This window comes from Callospermophilus lateralis, chromosome 19, assembly GCF_048772815.1.
Source record: "Callospermophilus lateralis isolate mCalLat2 chromosome 19, mCalLat2.hap1, whole genome shotgun sequence".
NCBI lineage: Eukaryota > Metazoa > Chordata > Mammalia > Rodentia > Sciuridae > Callospermophilus > Callospermophilus lateralis.
The window spans coordinates 11,636,169-11,655,868 of record NC_135323.1 but is presented as its reverse complement, the minus strand read 5'-3'; the positions used below and the strand labels follow the sequence as shown (position 1 = coordinate 11,655,868).

Sequence of the window (19,700 nt, the reverse complement as noted above, 5' to 3'; positions counted from 1 at the left end):
CTGGGGCTGGCCCCTCCTGTACCTCCCCATCACAGGGACACGCCACGGCGGGCCTGCTGGAGGGTGAGCGGCCTGTCCCCTCACCGCCCAGCTCAGGTCGGAGCTGACCCCTGACTCCTGAAGGAGCCCAGCCAAGGTCAGCAGAGCCACGAGGCTGACCACCCCGGGACGTCCATCGCCAGCACAACCATCGCTGGTGGTCACGGCCATAGAGTAGACGTGAAGGGACCCAGTCTGCTTGTGCCCCCCCCAGGCCTAACAGACGCAAGAGGACGAGTCTCCCCATACTTGTCGAGGGCACCCGCCAGGGCGCTGCGTCCCCCCTGCCCACCTCAGGTTCTCCCCGCCTTCCGAACACTCGTGGTCCAGCTTGTCGGGGAGCCCCGACACGAAGCTCTTGAGGTGAGCCAGCTCCAGGGCCGTCCACACCTCCTCGTCCGAGTACTGGCTGAACGGGTCCAGGTTCATGCGGAGGGAGCCCGAGAACAAAACGGGGTCCTGCCGAGGGGAGAGCAGAGGGCCCCTCAGCGCCCGTCCCCCGGGGCCCGGGTGGAGCACCGGGGGGCGGGCATCAAACACGGTCCCCAGAACTGTGAGGAAGAGCTCTCAGCGTCCCCAGAACCCCTAACCCCGGAGATGTTTGCAATGAGAAAGCAGTTTGGAAAAACCTCAGGCTAATGGGGCAAAACACATCTTTCCTTTTCCTTTTTGCAGAGCTCCTCAGAGTTTTCAAGATGCACTCGGGGTGGGGACCTTGGAGGAGGGAGAGAGTCCTGGGAATTCCTCCCTTGGCCCCCGCCTCCCAAAGAGACCCTTAGAGGAAACTTAAGAAAACTACACAGGCAACAGATGAGGGAGCTGCCTCCTCCGGGGATGGGTCTAGAAAGTTCTAGAAAGTTCTCCTGCCTAGACCTAGGAACCATGAGGTCTTCATCCTGACCCCGTGCCGGCATCTCGCTGAGGATCCTGATCACCTCATCTGCAGGTGCTCAAGCCTCACACACAAAACAGACTTGCACACGACCTTCTCACATCCTCCTGTGCGGCAAGGCATCTAGAAGACTCACACCTGTCACGGCACGAATGCTACGTGAACAGGTGTCACGCTGTATGGTTCAGGGGCTGACGTTAAGTAAAAAGGTCTGTGTGCGTTTGGTGTTGGGGACTGAGCCCAGGGACTCTGCCACGGAGCCACACCCCAAGAACTTGTTAGTGTTTTTGAGACAGGGTCTCGCTAAGTTGCTGAGGCTGGCCTTGAACTTGTGATCCCCCTGCCTCAGCCTCCCAGGTTGCTGGGATTTTAGGCGTGCACTACCAACGCCTAGCTCAGGTGCAATTAAAAAAACAACCCCTCTGATCTGTGATTGACAGAATCCACAGACGCACAGGCCAACGTCCCATTAGGGCAAGCACCGTCTTGCCAGTCCCAGGCCCCGCCCCGCGGCCCCCCAGACCCACCTGGGGGATGATGGTGATCTTGAAGCGCAGGTTGTGCAGGCCGATCTTGGCGATGTTGACGCCGTCGATGATGATCTCTCCTTCCGCGGACTCGTTGATCCGGAACAAGCCCAGGGTGAGGGACGACTTCCCGGCTCCCGTGCGCCCCACAATGCCAACCTGTAGGGCAGGAAGGGCCGGGGTGAGGTGGGGACGAAGGAATCCAGGTCACCTCAGCCGCACGTGCTCTTGCTAAGTGTCTGGCCAGAGCAGCTGGCCACTGGTCCACCCAACTCCCTCCACGGCCTCGCCAGCTCCCCAGAGACTCCGTTAGGGTGTTTAGGACAAAGGACTCCGTCCCCCTCGCCAGGCTCCCAGAAGCTAAGGCACTCTTTGGGGCACTTTCTTACCTGCCGACCCCAGGTTTTCACCTCTCACCCTGAGCTGCTGAGACCCCTCCGGTTCGACTCCCTGCACCCGCTGGATACCCTATACCCACTGTCTCCACTTGAGGGAGCCGGGCTCCTGGCTATGGGCAGTGCCTCAAGTCCCGACGTCCACCCACAGCCTCCCCGCCACCCGGGGCTCCCTCGCCCCTGCCAGCCACGCCACGGCGCAGCCTGCACACAACAGTGCCCACGTGTAACACGAGCCATGAGGATCGTCGCCTGCCCCGTCCTCCCCTGGACACAGGCCAGGGAATCAGCTCGTGGGAACGGGGACCATCCAAGCCCGTGGCAGGGACAGTTGACCAATCCATACGTGCAGAAATGCAGAGAGCCAGGAACACCCTTGACCTGATTTCTGAGGAAATCCTAAGAATCCGGAGCAGGGCTGTGCTCTGGGAATAGCTTGGGACCCAAGGAGAGGTTTTAAAACCCCAACTTCATATGTCCCTTGAGCTGTCCCCAGCAGTCACAGTGACATCCTGTCACTCCAGCGATGGCCAACGCCAACCAACGCCTTACAGGGGCACGAGCAGCCGGAGTGAACTCGGGGGCCGGGTCTCCTTAGGAAGAGCCAGGCTGCGGGGGGCCCCAGAAAAGCAGGAAATGAGTTTTTATATAAAACGTCAGATTTTTTTTCAGGATTTGCAACTTATTCAGATCTCCCCCTGTCCCCCCCAAACACATCTGCGGTCCTCATTTGACCCTCGGGGTCCCAGAGGCAACCTGCTGGGCACACTCTGAACTGCCTTCATTTCCACGAGCCCCGGCAGGTGACGGAGCCGGCTGTGGACGGGCTGGGGGACGTCGCACACCCACCTTCTCTCCCCCTTCGATGGTGACGTTGATGTGCTTGAGAACCAAGTCCAGGTCCTCTCGGTACCGCAGCCCGTAGTCCCGGAACTCCACTCGGCCCACCTGAGGCCAGTTGCTGGGTGGCGCGGTCTCTGGGACCTGCCAGGGAGCCTACAATCACAGGGAGGGGCCGGAAGGGAGGAGACGGTCAGGAATCTCGAGTCCATCCTGGTGCCCAGGCTCTGCTGGGCCAGCTCCCTCACTTCCGCAGAGCTCATGTCAGGGAGACCCCGCTCCTAGCCCTGGGTCGCCTGTGCCTGCCCTGCTTCCTCCTCCTGCCAATCACTGACCGCCGCCTGAGCAGTCCTGGCCCACCGGCCCTGTGACCACAGGCTCTGCCCTGCTCAGTGCAGTCTCCTGGGGCTCAGAGCACACAGTAGGTGGGCTCCATCAACATTTACAGACCAAATCAACATGTGAGTGGTCTTCTCCTAAGAGTAAAGGTAGGTTTTGACAGAGATGGGTCAGGTACAGGATGGAGTACCCAACTCACCCTCCCGCTCAGGCAGAGTGGACACAGACATGGCTCAGAGGTGTCTTTTGGGCAAAGCTACACTGAAGACCAAGGCCAAAAGGTCGGGTCAGGGCCCTTCTTTACCTCCTTCTCGGTTTCTGAATACTCCTTGAGTCTCTCCACAGCCACGATGTTGGTCTCCATCTCGGATGACATCCGGACCAGCCAGTTCAGGTAGGCGGTGATCTGCAAGGGAAAGAGTCGTGTGGCGTTTCTAGCGGGAGAAGAGCTACTTTATTTTTGTTAAGTAGTTATGAGTCATGAAATGTTTCAGATGTGAAAAGTACAGAAATTAGCAGCCCCACATACAGCCGTCACCCCGACTTACCACACTTAGGTATTTAACTACCACAGTTTTCAAAATGACCCATCAGCCATTTGAATGATCAGAAAGGAGAGTCAGAAAACATTTCAAACTGGATGATAATATGGAAACACTATGTATCAAAAGTCACGAGGTGCAGCTAAAGCCACACTTAGAGGGAAATTCATAGTCTTAAAAGCATTTCCCCTGGAGCTGATGCATCCCCTCAAGCCATCAAGGAATTTTATTGGCTGATGGAGAATCCTGGCCCCACGTCCAATTCCTTTTCTATACCTGGTCACGAGGCTCTGTACTTCTCAAATTCCACTCAGCCCCTTTCCTCCCCCTCCATATGGGAACCCGAAGACCCCCATTAGGAGACTTTCAACCCCTCTTACCTGCAAAGAGTAAGACACGGAGAGGCCCACCAAGCCTGCGCGGAGGCTGTGCCGGGAGATGACCGCAAACAGGGAGGCAAAAAAGACTATGAAGTTGCCAACGCACTCCAGCCTCACAGCCAACCACCTGCTCAGAGAAACAGGCCGACAGACAGACAGACAGACAGACAGACACACACACAGTCAGCTTTTCAGAGACCTGGCTTCTGGCCAGCGGGGGGAGAGGGGAGTCCATCTGCTAACTGAAGTAACTCCTGAGAGTTCTGCAGAAAGGCCATCTCAGCTCTGCTCGTCCAAACACGCAGCCCGGCCCCAGGGGAAGGAGGGCCCAGGGGACGCCCGGTCAGTAACTCTGCATCAGCCTGGTCAAGCCCAGGGATCAAAATAGTGTTCTCCAGAAGCCGCTTAGGCAAGAACGTCAGGCTTGCCTAAATATTATGACCCAGCTTTTTCTCGGGAAGTCTTTAAAACCCACCCAGGCACAAAACACGACACCCCAGACATTCCTCAGGACTCAGAAGCCATCAACTGGAAGAGGCAGCTCTGGCTTAAAAGACGTCTCTTGGCAAGAGACGAATCCAGAGAGAGAAGCCACCGTTTTTCAACCTCCCTCCCCCATTCCCAGACTCCTCCGGATTTGAGAAACAGGAAAGAGAGTTCCTTTTGCCTTTTAAGAATATAAAGAGATGCTTCGCCGCTCAACGCTAGCTCAGAGGCCATCCCTAGGGTGACGGGCACTACTGTCGGGTCTGCGCTTGGGAAGCACCTTTTATTTCCTTGGGGAGGTGCTGCTGGGGGGTCTCTGCTCCACTATAACCCATGGGATCCACGGGACGGACCCTCGCTGGCAGAACAGTCCCGTAGACGAGCCAGATGGGGACAGACACTCTGAAAATTCTACAGGGGCAGCTGAAGACTCTCTGCCATGGACGGTCCCTTCACCCACTTTCCTACTCCGACGGCGCAAAGCACGGTCGGTCATGGGTCACCTCCAGGCCAATTCTCGGGTGTATGGGACGGAAGCGGGTGAGAAGGAGGCTATGCTGGGAATACATCAGGCACTTGTCTAACTTCTGCCTCTTTCTGATTGATGCTCCTCACTTCTGAGCCACAACATGGCGGTTTTTTACGTGACTCAGCTCAGTGCGCGTCAACTGTTCTGGACACACCTCCCTGGGCAGGAGTGACCGCCCCTCGTCCAGGGACGATGTGCAGCAGAGGACCCGCTGCCGAGGAGCTGCGTCCCAGGGACGGCACCTGGAGCACGGTGCTCACGGGGCGGACTCCAGGGAACTCTGTCCCGCTCTGTCGTGCCCTGGGGCCCTGCATGCTGACAGTGCTCCCGTGTGCTCCAGGGGTCACCGGGACCTGCCCCGTCCCCAAGTCTTCCCAGCCTTTCTGCCAGGGCCCGAGTTGTGCGAGGTGCACCCCGGCACTGAGACGAGGGGACGAGGTGCCCGGGCGGCCCCCGGCCCCCGCAGGTCCAGCGCACCTGTTGGCCACGATGCTGGGGTAGTAGGCCTTCTGGTTCTCGTCCACCTTCAGGTCACTCTGGCGGATGAACCGCTCCTGCTCCTCGAAGGCGCGGATCACGCTGACCCCCAGCAGGGTCTCGTTGAAGTGTGAGTACACCGGGGAGCGGCTGACGGACTCGAGGCGCTTCAGCTGCCGGGACGAGGCCACGTAGAACCTCTGCGGTGAGGGACGGAGGACGGGGGTCAGAGCCGGTCCCTGCGCCCATCCTCCTGAGGCCGTGCTGGGGAAAGTCTGGACGCGCAGGTCCTCCAGGAGGCCAAGTGCTGAAGCACAGTGCCCTTGACAGTGCCCCCCCCCGCCGGACGGGGACGGTGACAACAGCTAGTGCTGACCGACAGCCCAGCCTCCCAGGTGCTGCCCGCCCACTTTCACCTACACCTGCCTCCACGATGCCCATGGCGAGCCCAGCAGGTGCTCCGTCCAGCTTCCCAGGAGGACATGAGCACCAAGACCTGAGCCACCACCCCCTGGAGGCCCCGCGGCGGGGAAGTGGCAGAGCGGGATTCGGGGAGGCAGCCTGGCTGCAGAGCGCCATCGACCCCAGGTCCAGGGGCTCCGGGACACAGCAGGGTGGTTTAATCAGTTTTGAGGCCAACCGGACCCGAGTTCAAATCCTGGCTCTGCCATTGCTATAGAGAGAGCCAGGGACCTATTCTTCTGAGCCTCGGTGTCCTCGTCTGTAACGTGGGGACAAGAAGGCCTGTTCACGGGGCTGTGGGGAGGGGAACACGGGAGCGTCACTCTTCCTCTGCACACACGTGTCTGCTCGCACACGCGTCCCCCCCCACACACACAGGTCGGGAGGCTCAGCACCGGGCGACGCTGGGCGGAACCACAAGACGCAGACGAGGACCAGCAGTTCCACAGGCTTCGAGTGAGCAGGTGCCCTCAGAGGACAACTACTGCCATCAGTAAGTGACAGGACTTAGCCCATCATGTCCCCAGGCAGTGACGGCACTCAACTCACCTGCACTGACCTGACCATGGGACGAAGGTAAACTCGTCACCTCAGTGGCCCCCAGTGCTCTCAGAGGGACCAGCCCCGCCCCCTGCGACTGTGTCCTGGGATACGGCTGCTGTCCCTGTCCCTGTCCCCCGGCCACTGCGCCTCTTGCTCCCCGTATTCACCACCAGCCCCGCCCTGCAGTGGCCCTCAGCGTCCTGCAGAGGGCGCCGCAGCCTCACCTCCGGGCACCCTTGCCCCCAGGTGGGGCCTCTCTGCGGCTCGCTGCCCTGGCTCCTGACCTCACTCCTGACCTCGGGGGCTGTCCACCAGGCAGCTGCCGTCTTTCCTCGGCTCCTGCTCTGCCCTGGGCATTTAGCCAGTGGCAGGCAGAGCTGCCCGGCAGAGCTTGTGGGAGACGGAGTGAGAGCCAGTCACCCTCCGGAAGCTTCCAGAAGCCACTGAGCAGAGGCTGGACTGGCCACTTGAGCTCTCCTGGCCCTGGTTCTGCGTCTGCACCAAGGACACCAGAACAGGGACCCGGGGCCCTAGCAGGACAGCTGCCGGGGAACTGCTCTATCCAGAGTGCGGTGGGGGACATGACCTCTGACCTCCCGTCTCGGCCAGGAGCACTGGCCACTTTGGGGCAGAGTCCCATGGAGAGCTCTGAACCTAACAGGAGGCTTCCATGGGGCCTTGGTGGCCGGCGGCTTCTCTCTGGACGGCAGGGCAGGCTCAGCGGTCATTTGAGCCCGCAGGCGGGCAGCTCTGACCCAGCCCGGGTTCCGGCCAGCCCAGCGGTCTCCGAGGGCTGCAGCCCCAGGTCCAGGAGCCCGAGGCGCACAGCCGTCCTGTCGCTGCGCCCGCGGCCTTGGAGGAAACCAGACGCCCGGCCTGGCCCAAGGCCCTGCAGGCCCCACCCTCCCTGGACCCCGGCCCTCTGGGCTGACCTGCTCGAAACCCTCGTTTTGTCTTTGGTCCTGGGGACAGAACCAGGGCCACTGAAGCACGAGCCCCACCCGCAGCCCCTTCTTATTTTGAGACGGGCCTCGTGAAGCTTGACGGGCCCCTTCAGGAAAATCTCCCGCCTGGGAAGGAAGACGGATTCCGGAAGCAGCTGCGATTTTGGTGAAAGGCCGGCACCAACTCAAGAGGCTCCGGAGGGTCGGGGACTGCACCTCCCTGACTGCACTGCTGCCGGTGCTCTGGGTCACTGTCCCCAGGGTGGCGGGGTCCAAGGCGGGGCTGGTGGACAGGGCCCAGCCTCCTGGACCCCAGCGGCACAGAGTGGCGGGGTATAGACACACCTCCTGGTCCCTCACTCTCACGCGGGCGGCCACGTGAGGCTCCCCTCAACAGCCAGCCCCTCTGCCACTCAGCTGCAGCCAGTGCTTGGGGACAAGTAAGGACACGGGCTCAGGAACCTCACAGACCTGGCAAATCACTTGCTCCCTTCCACCCCCGGGCAAGACGCTCCTCCTCTCTGAGCCTCAACATGCCGGTCTGTCAACCGGGAACGTGGCAGTCCTGGGCTCAACAATCCCACTTGACAGGTGAGACTTCTGCTGGGATCTGTAACAGGTCCAGCCCAAATCCTGCCCTTCCTAGCCTCCCTTGCAAAGAACAGTGGTTCCATGACCAAGTTCTGGAATATTAGACATATTGAAATGGGTGTCATCTGCTCCCTCGTCCTGTTCCCCTAACATTAACCTCACTGTCTGAAAAATAGTTGTGATGGCTGGAACTCCAGCACCCATCCTGGACCATGAGACCAATTTAAGAATGGCAGCCTTCTGTGAGAAGGGGACAAGGAGAGGAGAAAACACGAGTGGAATATTAACAAACTCCTGGAGTGGCCACCCCAGCCCTGCACTTGCTAGAACACGCGTTTCCTCACTGCAAGTTCAAAACGACCCATGCACAGGTGTTCAAGACTTTCAAAAGCGAAGCCCGGCCCTGCAGACAGAGGCTCAGCGCCCCGCTCTGGGGAGGAGGCGAGGTGAGAGGAGCCCTTGGGTGAGCGAGGCAGAAACGCAGCGCACAGTAGGGCTGCCGGGGCCGCCAGGCCCCACCCTCACCTGCACGAAGAAGTAGAGGAGGCCCAGGGGCGGGATGATGACGGCGGCGATGGGCGTGGCCAGCAGGATGATGATGCAGGCGCCGATGACGTTGAAGAGGGAGCCCATGAACATCTTGATCACCTGCGGGATCATGGAGTCCACCGTGTCCAGCTCCTTGGAGAAGCGGTTCACCAGGTTCCCGCTCGGGGTGCGCTCGAAGAAGCTCATGGGCGAGCGCAGAACCTGCTGCAGCAGGTCCAGGTGCAGGCGGCGGGACGCGAAGATGCCCCCGATGGACACCGTCATGGAGTAGCCGAGCACCGCGATGCCTGCGGAGGAAGCCCGTGAGCTCCCGGTTCTCAGCTGCCCGTCCGCGAAACAGGCCTGCTGGGCCTCTCCCCCGTCCCTCGGGGTCACCCTGCGAAGGGATACTGAGGGACAGGGTCTGTCCATCTGGGCTGGGCTGGGCCCCTCTAAGGACGTGGGGGACCTGATTCTGTGACTAGGCCCCAAGCCCTGGCCGGTTCCACACTCAGGTGGGCCCAGGGGTCGGGGGCACCCACCTTGGGCGATGCCCAGGCCTCCGTAGACGCCCAGCCAGAAGTTGGTGTGCTCCTGGGTCCCGTTGACAACGGGGTCGTCCGTCCAGAGGCTGAGCCAGTAGTTGGAGGCGAGGGCAGACACGTGGTTGCACAGGAAGAGGAAGATGCTCACGAAGGAGAGGCAGAGCCCGATGGCCTTCATGTAGTCCCAGTACACGGACAGCTTCACCTGGGGGCGGAGGAGCAGCCTCAGAGGTCAGCGACTGCCCGGCAGAGCAGCCGCCTGCCTGTCCTGTCGCACCTCCAGCACAGAACTAGGCATCTCGACCCAACCCAGGGTGGGAGGCGGAGGGGTGGGGGGCGCAGCAGGATTCTCGGAGGAAGTGACATTTAAGAACCCACCAGGGGCTGAGGATGCAGCTCGGAGGCGGGGTGCTTGATTAGCAGGCGTGAGGCACAGGCCCGACAAAAATATAGGGAATCAACATATGCAAAGGCCCTGAGGTACAAGGGAGTGTAGCAAGCTTCGCTTTGGGGACTGAAAGGAGGAAAGGGTCACTGAACAGAAGCAGGGGGTCACAGCCACACTGATGGCCTGGGGGCACCTATCAGGACTCTGAGCTAATTCCAGGACCATCAAAAAGTCTTAAGCAAATGGGAAGGTGGGACATGTTGCCTAGCAACCAAGCATCACCTCCCTCCCTGCCACGACAGGGCTCTGGGCCTGCCACTCCACTTCCTCCGTGCACCAAGCACCAAGCACCAGGCTGCGGTTTTCCTTGGTAGGTGCTCGCTGGGCTCCATGGGGACACTTGGGGGTTTCCTGTGGAGCCCAGCCGGGGGCGTGGTGTCCACAAGCCCCAGGGCTCCCTCCTGGGGGTGGGCCTGGCTCATCACAAGCCTTTCAGCTACATCCGGGTCAGGACGGTGCGGCTGGCTGAGGGAACAGGCCCCGCGTGGAAGGGCTGCTTCCCTCCCCGCCTCTAGCTTCTGCCACGTCCTTCACCACGTGGCCAAGCTGCCTGCCGCCCCTGGAGCGGCCCTGCAGGGTTCGGGACACCTTCCCTGGGGGCAGTAGGACGTGGTGGCCCAGGCTGCGGAAATGCTCCACTCTTGGGATGGCATGGCTGCCTCCCGGGCGCATCTCTGGCTCCTGGGAGGGCCAGAGCCTGGCACAGCCCGGGGCGAGAGCCACAGGGAGAAGCGGCCAGCGACCCAGGGTCCCGGGGGACTCTGGAGACACCCCGGGGCTCCGGGGGTCGTGCCCAGCCTGTGGGCTCCCCTCCTGCCTTCCCTGGGTGGTTTGGTGTGGACTGGGCACTTATTTGGCGGGGTGGGGGGCACCAGGGCCTTGAGCATCCCAGCCCTCCCTTAGGATGGCCACGTTTATTTTTTAAAATAAACTCAGCGGCTCGGGAGGCCCTGACTCAAAATGAAAGAATAAAAAGAGCTGGAGGCGTGACGCGGAGGTCAAGGGCCCTGGGTATGATCTCCGGTACCAAAAGGAAAAAGAAAGAACATCGACTCTGGATCCCTCCCAGGAACGGAAAACTACCGACACTTGTCCCAAACAGATGTCCTTAAAAAATAAATAAAATAATACATAAATAATGCAGTGAAACGAGGGCCCAGACCCCGCTGTCCCGGGCCACCCCAGGCTCTCTCTGACGCTGTCACAAGGACGAAGGGGAGCGGAGACGCCTGGTCCTGGCCGCGTCTGTGCCCACTCTTCATCCCTGCACCTGGCACCACCTGAGGCCTGAACAGGCACCACCTGTGCACACCTGGGCCGAGCCCCAGTGGCCTGAGCAGGTCCCTTCCCCCCGGCCTGGTCCCAGGCTCACCTGCCCCGTCTGGACCTTGTCCGCCTCCACCAGCTTCCAGGCCTCCTCCTTGGCTCCGGCCTTCTGCGGGTCAGCGGCGCTGGCCTGGGACCGGCCCCCGTCCCCGCTGTAGGAGGAGGAGCTGCTCAGCTGCCTGGGGAAGCAAGGCACGAGGCGTCCACCTTGGGCCAGTGCCGGGCCCCCAGGCGGGGACGTTCCAGCAAATGTGTGGATGACCGCGTGCGCACATGCAGGCTCCTCGTGCCACTGCCCCGGCTGTGGTCCTCCCTCGGGAACAGAGTCACCCATCCGTGCCGCGAGCAGGTCACTTCTGGGTGGTCTGCTCCGAGCCACTCTGGCCAGGCCTCCCAAGGGCGTCCAGCCTCTTGGCCCGGGAGCTCTGCACAGCCCGGGGTCTGCGCCAACGGGAAGGCCGTCAGCAGACACCGCCCCCGGCCTTGACGGCCACCGTGAGCCCAGCCACCGTCTATCCTTGTCCCTTCCCCTACACCGACTCAGAGGTGACAGAAAGAGGACTGCGGGGCACTTGGTCTTCTCCCAGCTGCTCCGGGTGGAGGGGAGGACGGGGCCTGGGAGCTCAAGCCCGTCCACAGCTGCCAAGGGAACCTTCCCTCCGTCCCCTCCGTTCCAGAGGGCTCCTGTCCTGGGGGCTGCTTCTCCAGGGCCTCCCGGACCCCTCCCGCAGGCCTGCGGGGCCCGGGGTCAGGCAGTCGGTGGGAGGGAGGCCAAGGGCAGAGCCTGGAGGCCAACCTCCTCTCTGTGCCGACAGGTGCCAGCAGGTGCCAGCAGGTGCCCGGGCACAGGCCGTCTTTTCAGTTCTGCTCAGGAAAAGCTGAAGAACTCCCGCTACTTGTAAGAAACCAGAGGGGCCGAGCCAACGCGGAGGGGGCCGCGGGCAGCAGGACCTCCAGTCCTCCCTCCTCCTGCTTGTCACAGGAGTCACGTGCCACCTGCGGGCAGGGACCGGCCGAGTCATCCCTGCGCCCCAGCACTGGTCCCGGACAGGAGGTCCGGGGGTGGCAGGTCCCCAGCACCAGCTCCCTGTCCAGCCCAGGGCGGGGTGGGAGCCTCTCCCGCCCAGGAGGCCTGTCCCAAGATCTCTGGCCGAGGCCACCAGGTGGGGTCGGCCCCTGATCAACAGCCGGCCTGGGCTCTCGGCCAGCAGCAGAGGAAGGACGGGGAGGGACGGCGCCGGGCCCATCGGGGACAGAGCACCTTCAGGGAGCCGGAACCTCCCAGCCACGCTCCTCGGACGGGGTGCTCCAGACCTGCCATCCTCAGGCCTGACCAGGAGGTGACAGTGACAGCAGGGGCCAGCACCAGGCCAGGCTCCCTGTCCTTGGCCTGCTCCTAGGTCAGCCACAGCTCCTCAAGCCTCTTGCAGGAGGCCTGACGTCACCCCCGGGGAACCTCGGCTGGGCCCGGGTCAAGTTCAAGGTCGGCTTCTCTCCCGCCACGTGACTGGGGGCAGCGCTCACGTGGCTCACTCATGCAATGGGGAGTCGAGGTCTGTCACCACCTCTGGGTCAGAGACCCTCAGGGCCGCGGGGCACCAGGCCCCGTGGGGAGCACAAGCCGCGGTCGCTGAGGCTCTGTGTCCAGTCAGACGCTGGTTCACAAAGCTCCAAGGTCCCGGCTGCTCCAGGTGACCCGAGCAAAGACCCTCGCCCGGTGCCAAGGAGGGGACCCACGTCAGACGTGGGGACAGACAGTTCCGCCACGGGGCCCGGGGGAGCCGTGCTGTGGCAGGAAGAGCGGCAGGCGGGGCGGAGGGCGGCCCCTGAGCCCACGGGACGGCGGCCCCGCTCACCTCTGCACCTGCTTCCCCGCGGCGGCCGGCACCAGCCTCCCGTTCTCCACTGGCTTCGGCTCCTTCCCTGGACCACTGCTGCCCGCCAGCCCTGGCAGGAGAGAGAACGGGCACAGCTGGGACTTCGAGAGCAGGAAAGGGGACAGCAAAAGACAGCCCGCTGGTGGCTTCGGCAGGGAGACCTCAGGAGGCCTGTCCCGCGGGAAGCTCAGGGAGTCGGGGGCTGCCCCACCCTGAGCCAGGCCCCAGGGCAGGGACGGTGCCTGGCCACTCGTGGAAGGCCCCTCAGCAGGCCCCTGGGCTGGCACCCTGAGACCCAGCCGGGCACCGTGGGGCTCAGCCATGGGTGGGGCAGAGCCACGGGGGACAGGTAGAGCCCTGCGGTCCCCTGAGCGCCCCAATACATGACAGTGTGACCGGGCGCCAGCCACCAGGCAGAGGCCCTGCAGTGTGGGAGTCACCCCTTTGGTGGCCAGGTCCCAGGGGACCCCAGGGTCAGTAAGCGGAAGCACTTCAGTACGTCCACACCAACAAGGCCACCGTGGGGCGCGCCAGGGAGGAGAGACAGACAGACAGAACACAGCGCCACTCAAGGGCTGGTCTCAGACAGATGGGAGGGGACCCAGGACAGAGGTTCCAACCGGGGACCAGCCAGCAGCACACCAGGGTGACCCCAGGAACGTGCTGGGACATGGACAAGTGCAGAACGCAAACCCCAGGCCAAGGGGACAGCCACAGGGGCCACAGGACGGACGGGCAGAGGGCGGGGGCTCCTGGCCCGGGGAGCTCTCCACCGCCCGGGACCTCGGGGGTCTGCGTCTGGCTGTGAGTGAATCATGGGGCACGGGGGGGGGGGCAGTTGCAAATGAACAGCTGCCCCTGGGCCCAGCCGTGTCCAGCGCTCTGAGGTCCAGCACAGTCGGGTATCGGGGACAAAGGGACGTGCTCTCAGTAACTGGCTGTGCATCTGAGGAGGCGGGAGACCTCTCTGGGCCTCAACCAGCTCATCCGCGAAGCCGGAGGAGCAGCCCGCCCTGGGAAGCGGGGGCCCTGACCAGGCTCACAGGTGGCCCTGGGTGCAGGTGGCAGGCCGTGGGCGAGGCTGCTGGGGCGCCGGCGGCCGAGGGCACTCATGACCGCGTTGGGCAGACGATGCCAGGCACAGCCAGGACTGAGAAGCAAAGGGTTAATCGTGTCCTTGACGTCAGTTTTGTTTTTCCGGATAACCACAGAAACCCCCAAAGCCCAACAGACAGGCCACGCAGGAGGAAGCGTGACACCCAGCAGGACTTCCCACACAGCTGGCGCTCGCGCACATGCAGGGGCTGGGCCCTCCACGAAGCACCGCCCACGGGGCTACCCTGGCCTTCCCTCGCCCCCTGCTCAGGACAGGCTTCTCCTCCCACGGCGGCCTCCACAGCTGCCCACCTTCTCCACTGGGGGACAAGGAACAGCGGGGCCCCTGAGCCCCGACCAGGTGGCCACAGGACAAGGATCCCTGGGTGCCCGGTCCTGGCGGGTCTGCCCCGAGTGCTCAGGCTGGCCTGGGGTCTCCAAGTCGTCCGCGATCCTTCCAGGAAGAGCCCCCCGCTGCCCCCTGAGCTGCTTCAACAGGACCTTGGCCTTGACCCTCGGCCCACGGTGCTGGTGAGGGCGGGGGTGGGTCCAGCCTGGCCTCAGGACTCAGCTGGGCAGCACTGGCCACCACGGCCACCACGCGGGTCACCTCCTGCCTGTGCCCCAGGATGCGAGGCTGGCCCCCTACGCTGCTGTCCCCACTGTCCACCTGAGTCTGCTCTGTGGTCTCCTCGGGGACACGCGGGTCGGGGCCCCACACAAGCTCTAGAGCCGCAGGCTGCTCCCCGGCCCCACGGCCAAGCCCGGGCGGAGCGGAGCGGCCACCGTCCCGGCCAGCGTGCAGCACAGGCCGGCCAGCCTTGGAGCACCGCCCGCCCCACGGGCACACTGACCTCCCTCCTCCTGGTCCACCACTTTGCCACCTGGAAGTTACGAGACCCAACAAAGTGTTAGGAACTGGGCAAGGGCTCCGCCACGCTCCCGCTGAGATCCTGAGGGGACAGAGTGACGGTCTCCTGAGAGGACATGTGCGCACCTCGGCACCCCCTCCCACCCGGCCTGAGTGACGACTGGCGAGGGTGACAGAGGGTGACACCCAAGACCAGCCCCTCCCCAGGAAGCCCAGCTGTGCTCAACAGCAGCCTCGTCCTCGGGCCTGCTTTCCTGGGGTCGGTCTCCCCCAGCATGCGGTGAGCTCACCAGGACGCCATCCCCGCCCCCTGCCCCCGGCAGACCCTGTGCAGTTATAAAGGGTGTGCACTGAACAACCATGGGTGCTGGAGAGGGGGCACCGTCCCACAGGGCGGCTCTGCAGCACCCGCAGGCTCCCAGGACACACACCCGATGGGCAGGTGGACGAGGGGATGGCCAGCGAGAAGCAGAGCTGACCTCGTAATGCCACGGGGCACTGCCGCGGCCACCCGGGGCCCTCCCTATGTCCACAGTGCAGGCTCTAAACCGGCCCGAGGGACTGGGGCAAATCAGCTCGCGTCCCCTGGGAACCTGAGACTGGACCCGCGCTAGAGTGTGCCCCGGGAATCAGTGTCACCCGTTCACCCCCTTATTCGGCACGTAACCACGTAGCTACCCTGCACCCAGCACTGTTCTCGGCCCTGGGGACCCAGAGGTGCACAACAGCCGCCCTGAGACCCAAGTTCCAAGGCGGGAGAGAGCCAGCACGTGGAGAGCGGGTCACAAAGGAAGCCAGGTCGGAGCAGGGGACAGCACAGGGGACGGCTCGGCAGGAAGATGCCGTGCACGCCTCCCAGACATCCGAGCCCAGGAAGCCGTCGGTCAAGGGACGTCCCCCAGGTCCCCCGGAGCTGAGCCTGGACCGCGGGGCGGCCGCCCTGAGAGCAGGCACCTCCGGGCTCCTGTTTATGCCAACGTCTCTTTGCTCAAGAAGGTTCTGGAACTCAGCCCAGACCAGGGCCAGCAAGGCCGGCCTCCCGGAGGGAGGATCCAGCTCCACTGCGTTTCAGCCGACGCCTCGGTTTCAACCAAAAACGGAGCTGACCGGCGGCCTGCCCAGCCTGGACGGCCAGCCTGGCTCCCAAGGTCCTCCACCGCCAGAGAGGGGCAGCTGCCAGGCTCGGCCGTCCCCAGGAGGGGCTCCCGCGGCTGCTGGGCGTCAGGAGGAGCTGGCGGGGTGGGGGAGGGGCAGAGGAAGGAGGGCGGCCTCTCCCAGGGCGTCCCCGGGTCTGCAGCGCGTGTCCACAGTGAGCCCAGAGGGACCTCACGATCACAGAGGACGGGGACCAGAGCCACCCGGCTGCTCTCCCCGGTGGGAAGGTGGCCGCGTGGACGGGGCCCTCTTCACGCAGAGTAAGCACCGGGTCCCCCAGAAACCAGCACCGCCCCCATCTCGGCCACCACCGTCCCCCACCCACCCGCTGCAGCCCGGGTTCCAAGAGACCCGCGACCCAACCAGGAAAAGTGTCCCCGAGGAGGAGGACAGAGGGGCGGGAAGGACCTTCTCTACCAGGTGACACGCCGCTGTGCGAGAGAATCAGAGGAGTCGGGGCGGGCTGCTGGCAGCCGCTGTGGGTCCCGAGGCCAGCTGCTGCCTCTCCCTGACACTCCGTGGCTCCCCACTGCATGTAGGCCCAGACCCAAACTCTGGGGTGCAGACCTGCAGGACGACCCCCGCCGCCCTCACCTGCCCCCACTCCCCTGCACACCTGGTCTGGCCGCCCGGCCTCCTGTTCGTTTCTCAAACAGATGGAGCTCATGCGGCCACCCCCCTGCTGGCTGCTCCCCATGTTCACAGCAGGGAGCCCCCATCTGCCACTCTTGCCCCGTCCCCACCCAGCGTCCCCCTGAGACACCGGGCTGCCCCGCTCCCAGCCTGCGGCTCTCCTGAGCTCTTGGTGTCGGCTGACGTCACCCCTAGAACCCGTCTGCTGACGTCCCAACCCCACGCCTCAGGCCCCGGCTGCTCCTGGAGACAGGGTCTCGGCAGGAGGCCAGGTCACGGGACGCGGGGGCCTCCTCCACTGGCCGGCTGCCCTGGGAACCCTAAATGCCCTAGAGCAGGGTATGCGGGGACAGCGGGCGCAGCAGGGGGAGCCCAGAAGCCAGGAGAGACCTGGACGCCTCCTTGGGCCCCGCCCGCTGGCACCTCCCCTCAGACTCCCTGCCTCCGGCACGTGGGACAGCATACGGCTGTCATGAGAGCCCAGTGGTGGCCCTCGGTGGCAGCCCTCAGAAGACATCACCAGAACTCGACATACAGTCGGTGCTCAATAAATTCCCGCAGGACTGAGCGACCAGCACGGACCCTTCCTCAGCGACCCAAGCCCCTGGGCCGTCAGCTCCACCCCGGGCAGCTGTGCAGTGGGCTCCCTGCAGCCCACCCCCGGGAAGTCCACCTGAGACCCGCTGGGGACAAGTGGGACAGTGCGGAAGGAACAAGCCCCGAGTCCCGGGGAGCCCCTCGCGTCCTCTCCTGGAGGCAGGGGGCAGGGCGGGCGGGAGGCTGAGCCGGGTGTAGCCGGGTCCTCAGACCAACGGGGGCCTCCCTTTCCAGGACACCACGGGCCAGAGCGGGAGGCGAGCAGGGGTCCCCGAGACGCCAGCGGGCCACGGGAACACAGGGCGCCCGAGGGGGCTGCAGACCGACCCCCAACCTCGGAACCCACCAGCAACAGACGTCCAGCCTGCCCTGGCCAGATGGAAGGGAGCCCGAGACTCGCCCACTTGAGAGCCTGGGGACAGGCCAGACGTGGTGGCTGGGAAGGGGCAGGTCCACTGTGACCTGGCAGACCCCAGGACGTCACCCTCCAGGGCCGTCACCAGAGCTATTGTTTATCGCTGGCCTCTGAAGCCCTGGGCACGGCGTGGGCCGAAGGCTCCGGGCGGGTCACCACGTTAGGGCCACACAGCGTGTGGTCCTGCTGTCCCCTGCCTCGTCAGCGAGGAAGCAGGCTCAGAGGAGGCGAAGGACAGGCTGGGGTCACCCAGGCCCGTGGACCTGAGCATGCCAGGGGACTGTCAGCAGACTGTCCTCATCCTCCCCTGCAGGAAGGCCCTGGGCGGCTGCGCCCATCTGCAGGCCCCCGCCTGGCCTGCAGCCGCGACCGCTGTCCACTCCGCCCCAGGAGGGCGCCTTCCGGCACTCTCCTGACCAACGCCCACCCGCCCTCCACCCGCCACCCCCGTGGCCATCAGGGACGCCACTGGGCCTTACTGTCGTCCTCCGGGGCCTGGTCCTGCTCGGCGCTGGAGTAGGTGCGCAGGAACTCGGCGAAGGCGCCGTCGCGGGACAGCAGCTCCTGGTAGGAGCCCATCTCGGAGATCTTGCCCCCGCTCATGACCACGATGACGTCCACCTGCGGCAGGTAGCTGATGCTGTGTGTGACCAGGATCCGCGTCTGCGGGCAAAGCGGAGACCCAGCCCCGTCAGCACACGCGTCACCAGGCCCCGGATGGCAGAGCTGGGTGGGAAGCCGGTGACGCGGGAGCTCCAGCTTCCACATGTGAGCTCGCCGCGGGCCTGATGCTGGGCTTCATGCAGGGACAAAACCAGCCTAGACGCCGCCCCGGGCTCCAGGAGCCACAAACAGGAGACGGGGAGCTGCACCGCGATGGGGGACGCAGCAGGGAGGGCAGGCCCTGCAGAAGGCAGAGGCAGGCTCGGCGGCAGGGCTGCGTTCTACATGGGTTTTGGTGCCAGGGATTGAGCCCAGAGGTCCTCACCGCTGAGCCACATGCCATCCCTGTTTTGTATTTTATTTAGAGACCGGGTCTCGCTGATTGCTAAGCGCCTCACAAAGTTGATGAGGCTGACCTCCAACTTGCAATCCTCCTGCCTCAGCCTCCTGAGCAGCTGGGTGAAGGCCAGAGGGAGTGGCAGGGGCAGCAGGCATGTGGACGAGGAAAGGCGCTGCGGTGGCAGGACAACTGCACGCGGCCATCTGTCTGACTTTTGAAGACCTGACTCCCCTACTGCTCCCCAGAAGCCCCTGCAAAACCAGCAGGTGGGAGGCCTGGCTCAACCCCAGGACCCAATAAGGAAGAGGGGAAAGAAGATTAGGAGACAGGATGGGAAGTGTGTGTGTGTGTGCGCGCGCGTGTGCATGTGTGCGTGTGTGCATGTGCATGTGTGTGTGCATGTGTGCGTGTATGTGTGCGTGTGCGTGTGTATGTGTGTGTGTATGTGTGTGTGCGTGTGCATGTGCGTGTGCATACGTGCGTGCATCTGTGTGTGCATGTGTGCATAGGTATGTGCGTGCGTGCATAGGTATGTGCGTGCGTGAGTGTGCGCGGGGTGCACGCACACACTTATCTCCTCACACGCTCTGCTTTGGTCACCATGCGCACGTGTCCTTTGAAAACTTTAAGAAAACATTTTTAACATTTAAGAGTTGGCACAGAATTTTGGCGGCAGCCCAGGGGGTGCTCCTGACAGGTTCAGCCACATGGCGCTCGCCGTCCTGTGCACGTGTGTCACCATAACCCTGTTGAAAAGTCCACGCGCCCAGCAGAATGACCCAGGAGGACCCCACAAGTCTTGGGACAGTAGCATCACGTGACTGCCCTGCTGTCCCTGTCCTGTCAGTAGCTCTCCGTGGCACAGGCTGCATTTAAAAAGGAAGCGTGTGCCCCTCCCCCACTGCCGGGCTGGTCAGTGGAGAGCGTGGCCTGGCTGCACGAGGCCCTGGGCCGAGCCTCCGCACCTCGTAACAATCAATAAAATAAAGACTGAAAAATTTTTTTTTTTTTTAAAAAGGAAAAACCCAGCACGATGGGGCTGCTGTGCGGCTCTCAGGTGTGGTGGCCATTCTCCTGCTGCCCCTGGACATGGAGGGCAGGGACAGCAGGACAGGCCCAAGGCAGGACAGGCCCACGGCAGGGCAGGCCCCACCTCAGGACAGGCCCACGACAGGACAGGCCCACGACAGGACAGGCCCACGACAGGACAGGCCCACGGCA

At 63.6% G+C, this 19,700-nt stretch overlaps 1 protein-coding gene across 2 annotated transcripts in view; it reads right to left on the bottom strand.

Moving 5' to 3' along the window:
• Positions 1-19,700, bottom strand: part of Abcc1 (ATP binding cassette subfamily C member 1 (ABCC1 blood group)) — an 88,832-nt gene that overhangs the window by 3,871 nt on the left and 65,261 nt on the right. For both annotated transcript variants that reach the window (XR_013154593.1, XM_077106147.1), the window contains exons 19-29: positions 17,956-18,139; positions 12,690-12,780; positions 10,880-11,012; positions 9,057-9,264; positions 8,512-8,822; positions 5,447-5,646; positions 3,955-4,081; positions 3,337-3,438; positions 2,703-2,849; positions 1,459-1,617; positions 332-498 (exon numbers count right to left, since the gene is read on the bottom strand). Coding sequence is in view for 1 of the 2 variants with exons in the window: in XM_077106147.1 (XP_076962262.1) it covers positions 332-498; positions 1,459-1,617; positions 2,703-2,849; positions 3,337-3,438; positions 3,955-4,081; positions 5,447-5,646; positions 8,512-8,822; positions 9,057-9,264; positions 10,880-11,012; positions 12,690-12,780; positions 17,956-18,139 (1,829 nt within the window). In the remaining variant the exon portion in view is untranslated. The remainder of the gene's footprint in view (positions 1-331; positions 499-1,458; positions 1,618-2,702; positions 2,850-3,336; positions 3,439-3,954; positions 4,082-5,446; positions 5,647-8,511; positions 8,823-9,056; positions 9,265-10,879; positions 11,013-12,689; positions 12,781-17,955; positions 18,140-19,700) is intronic.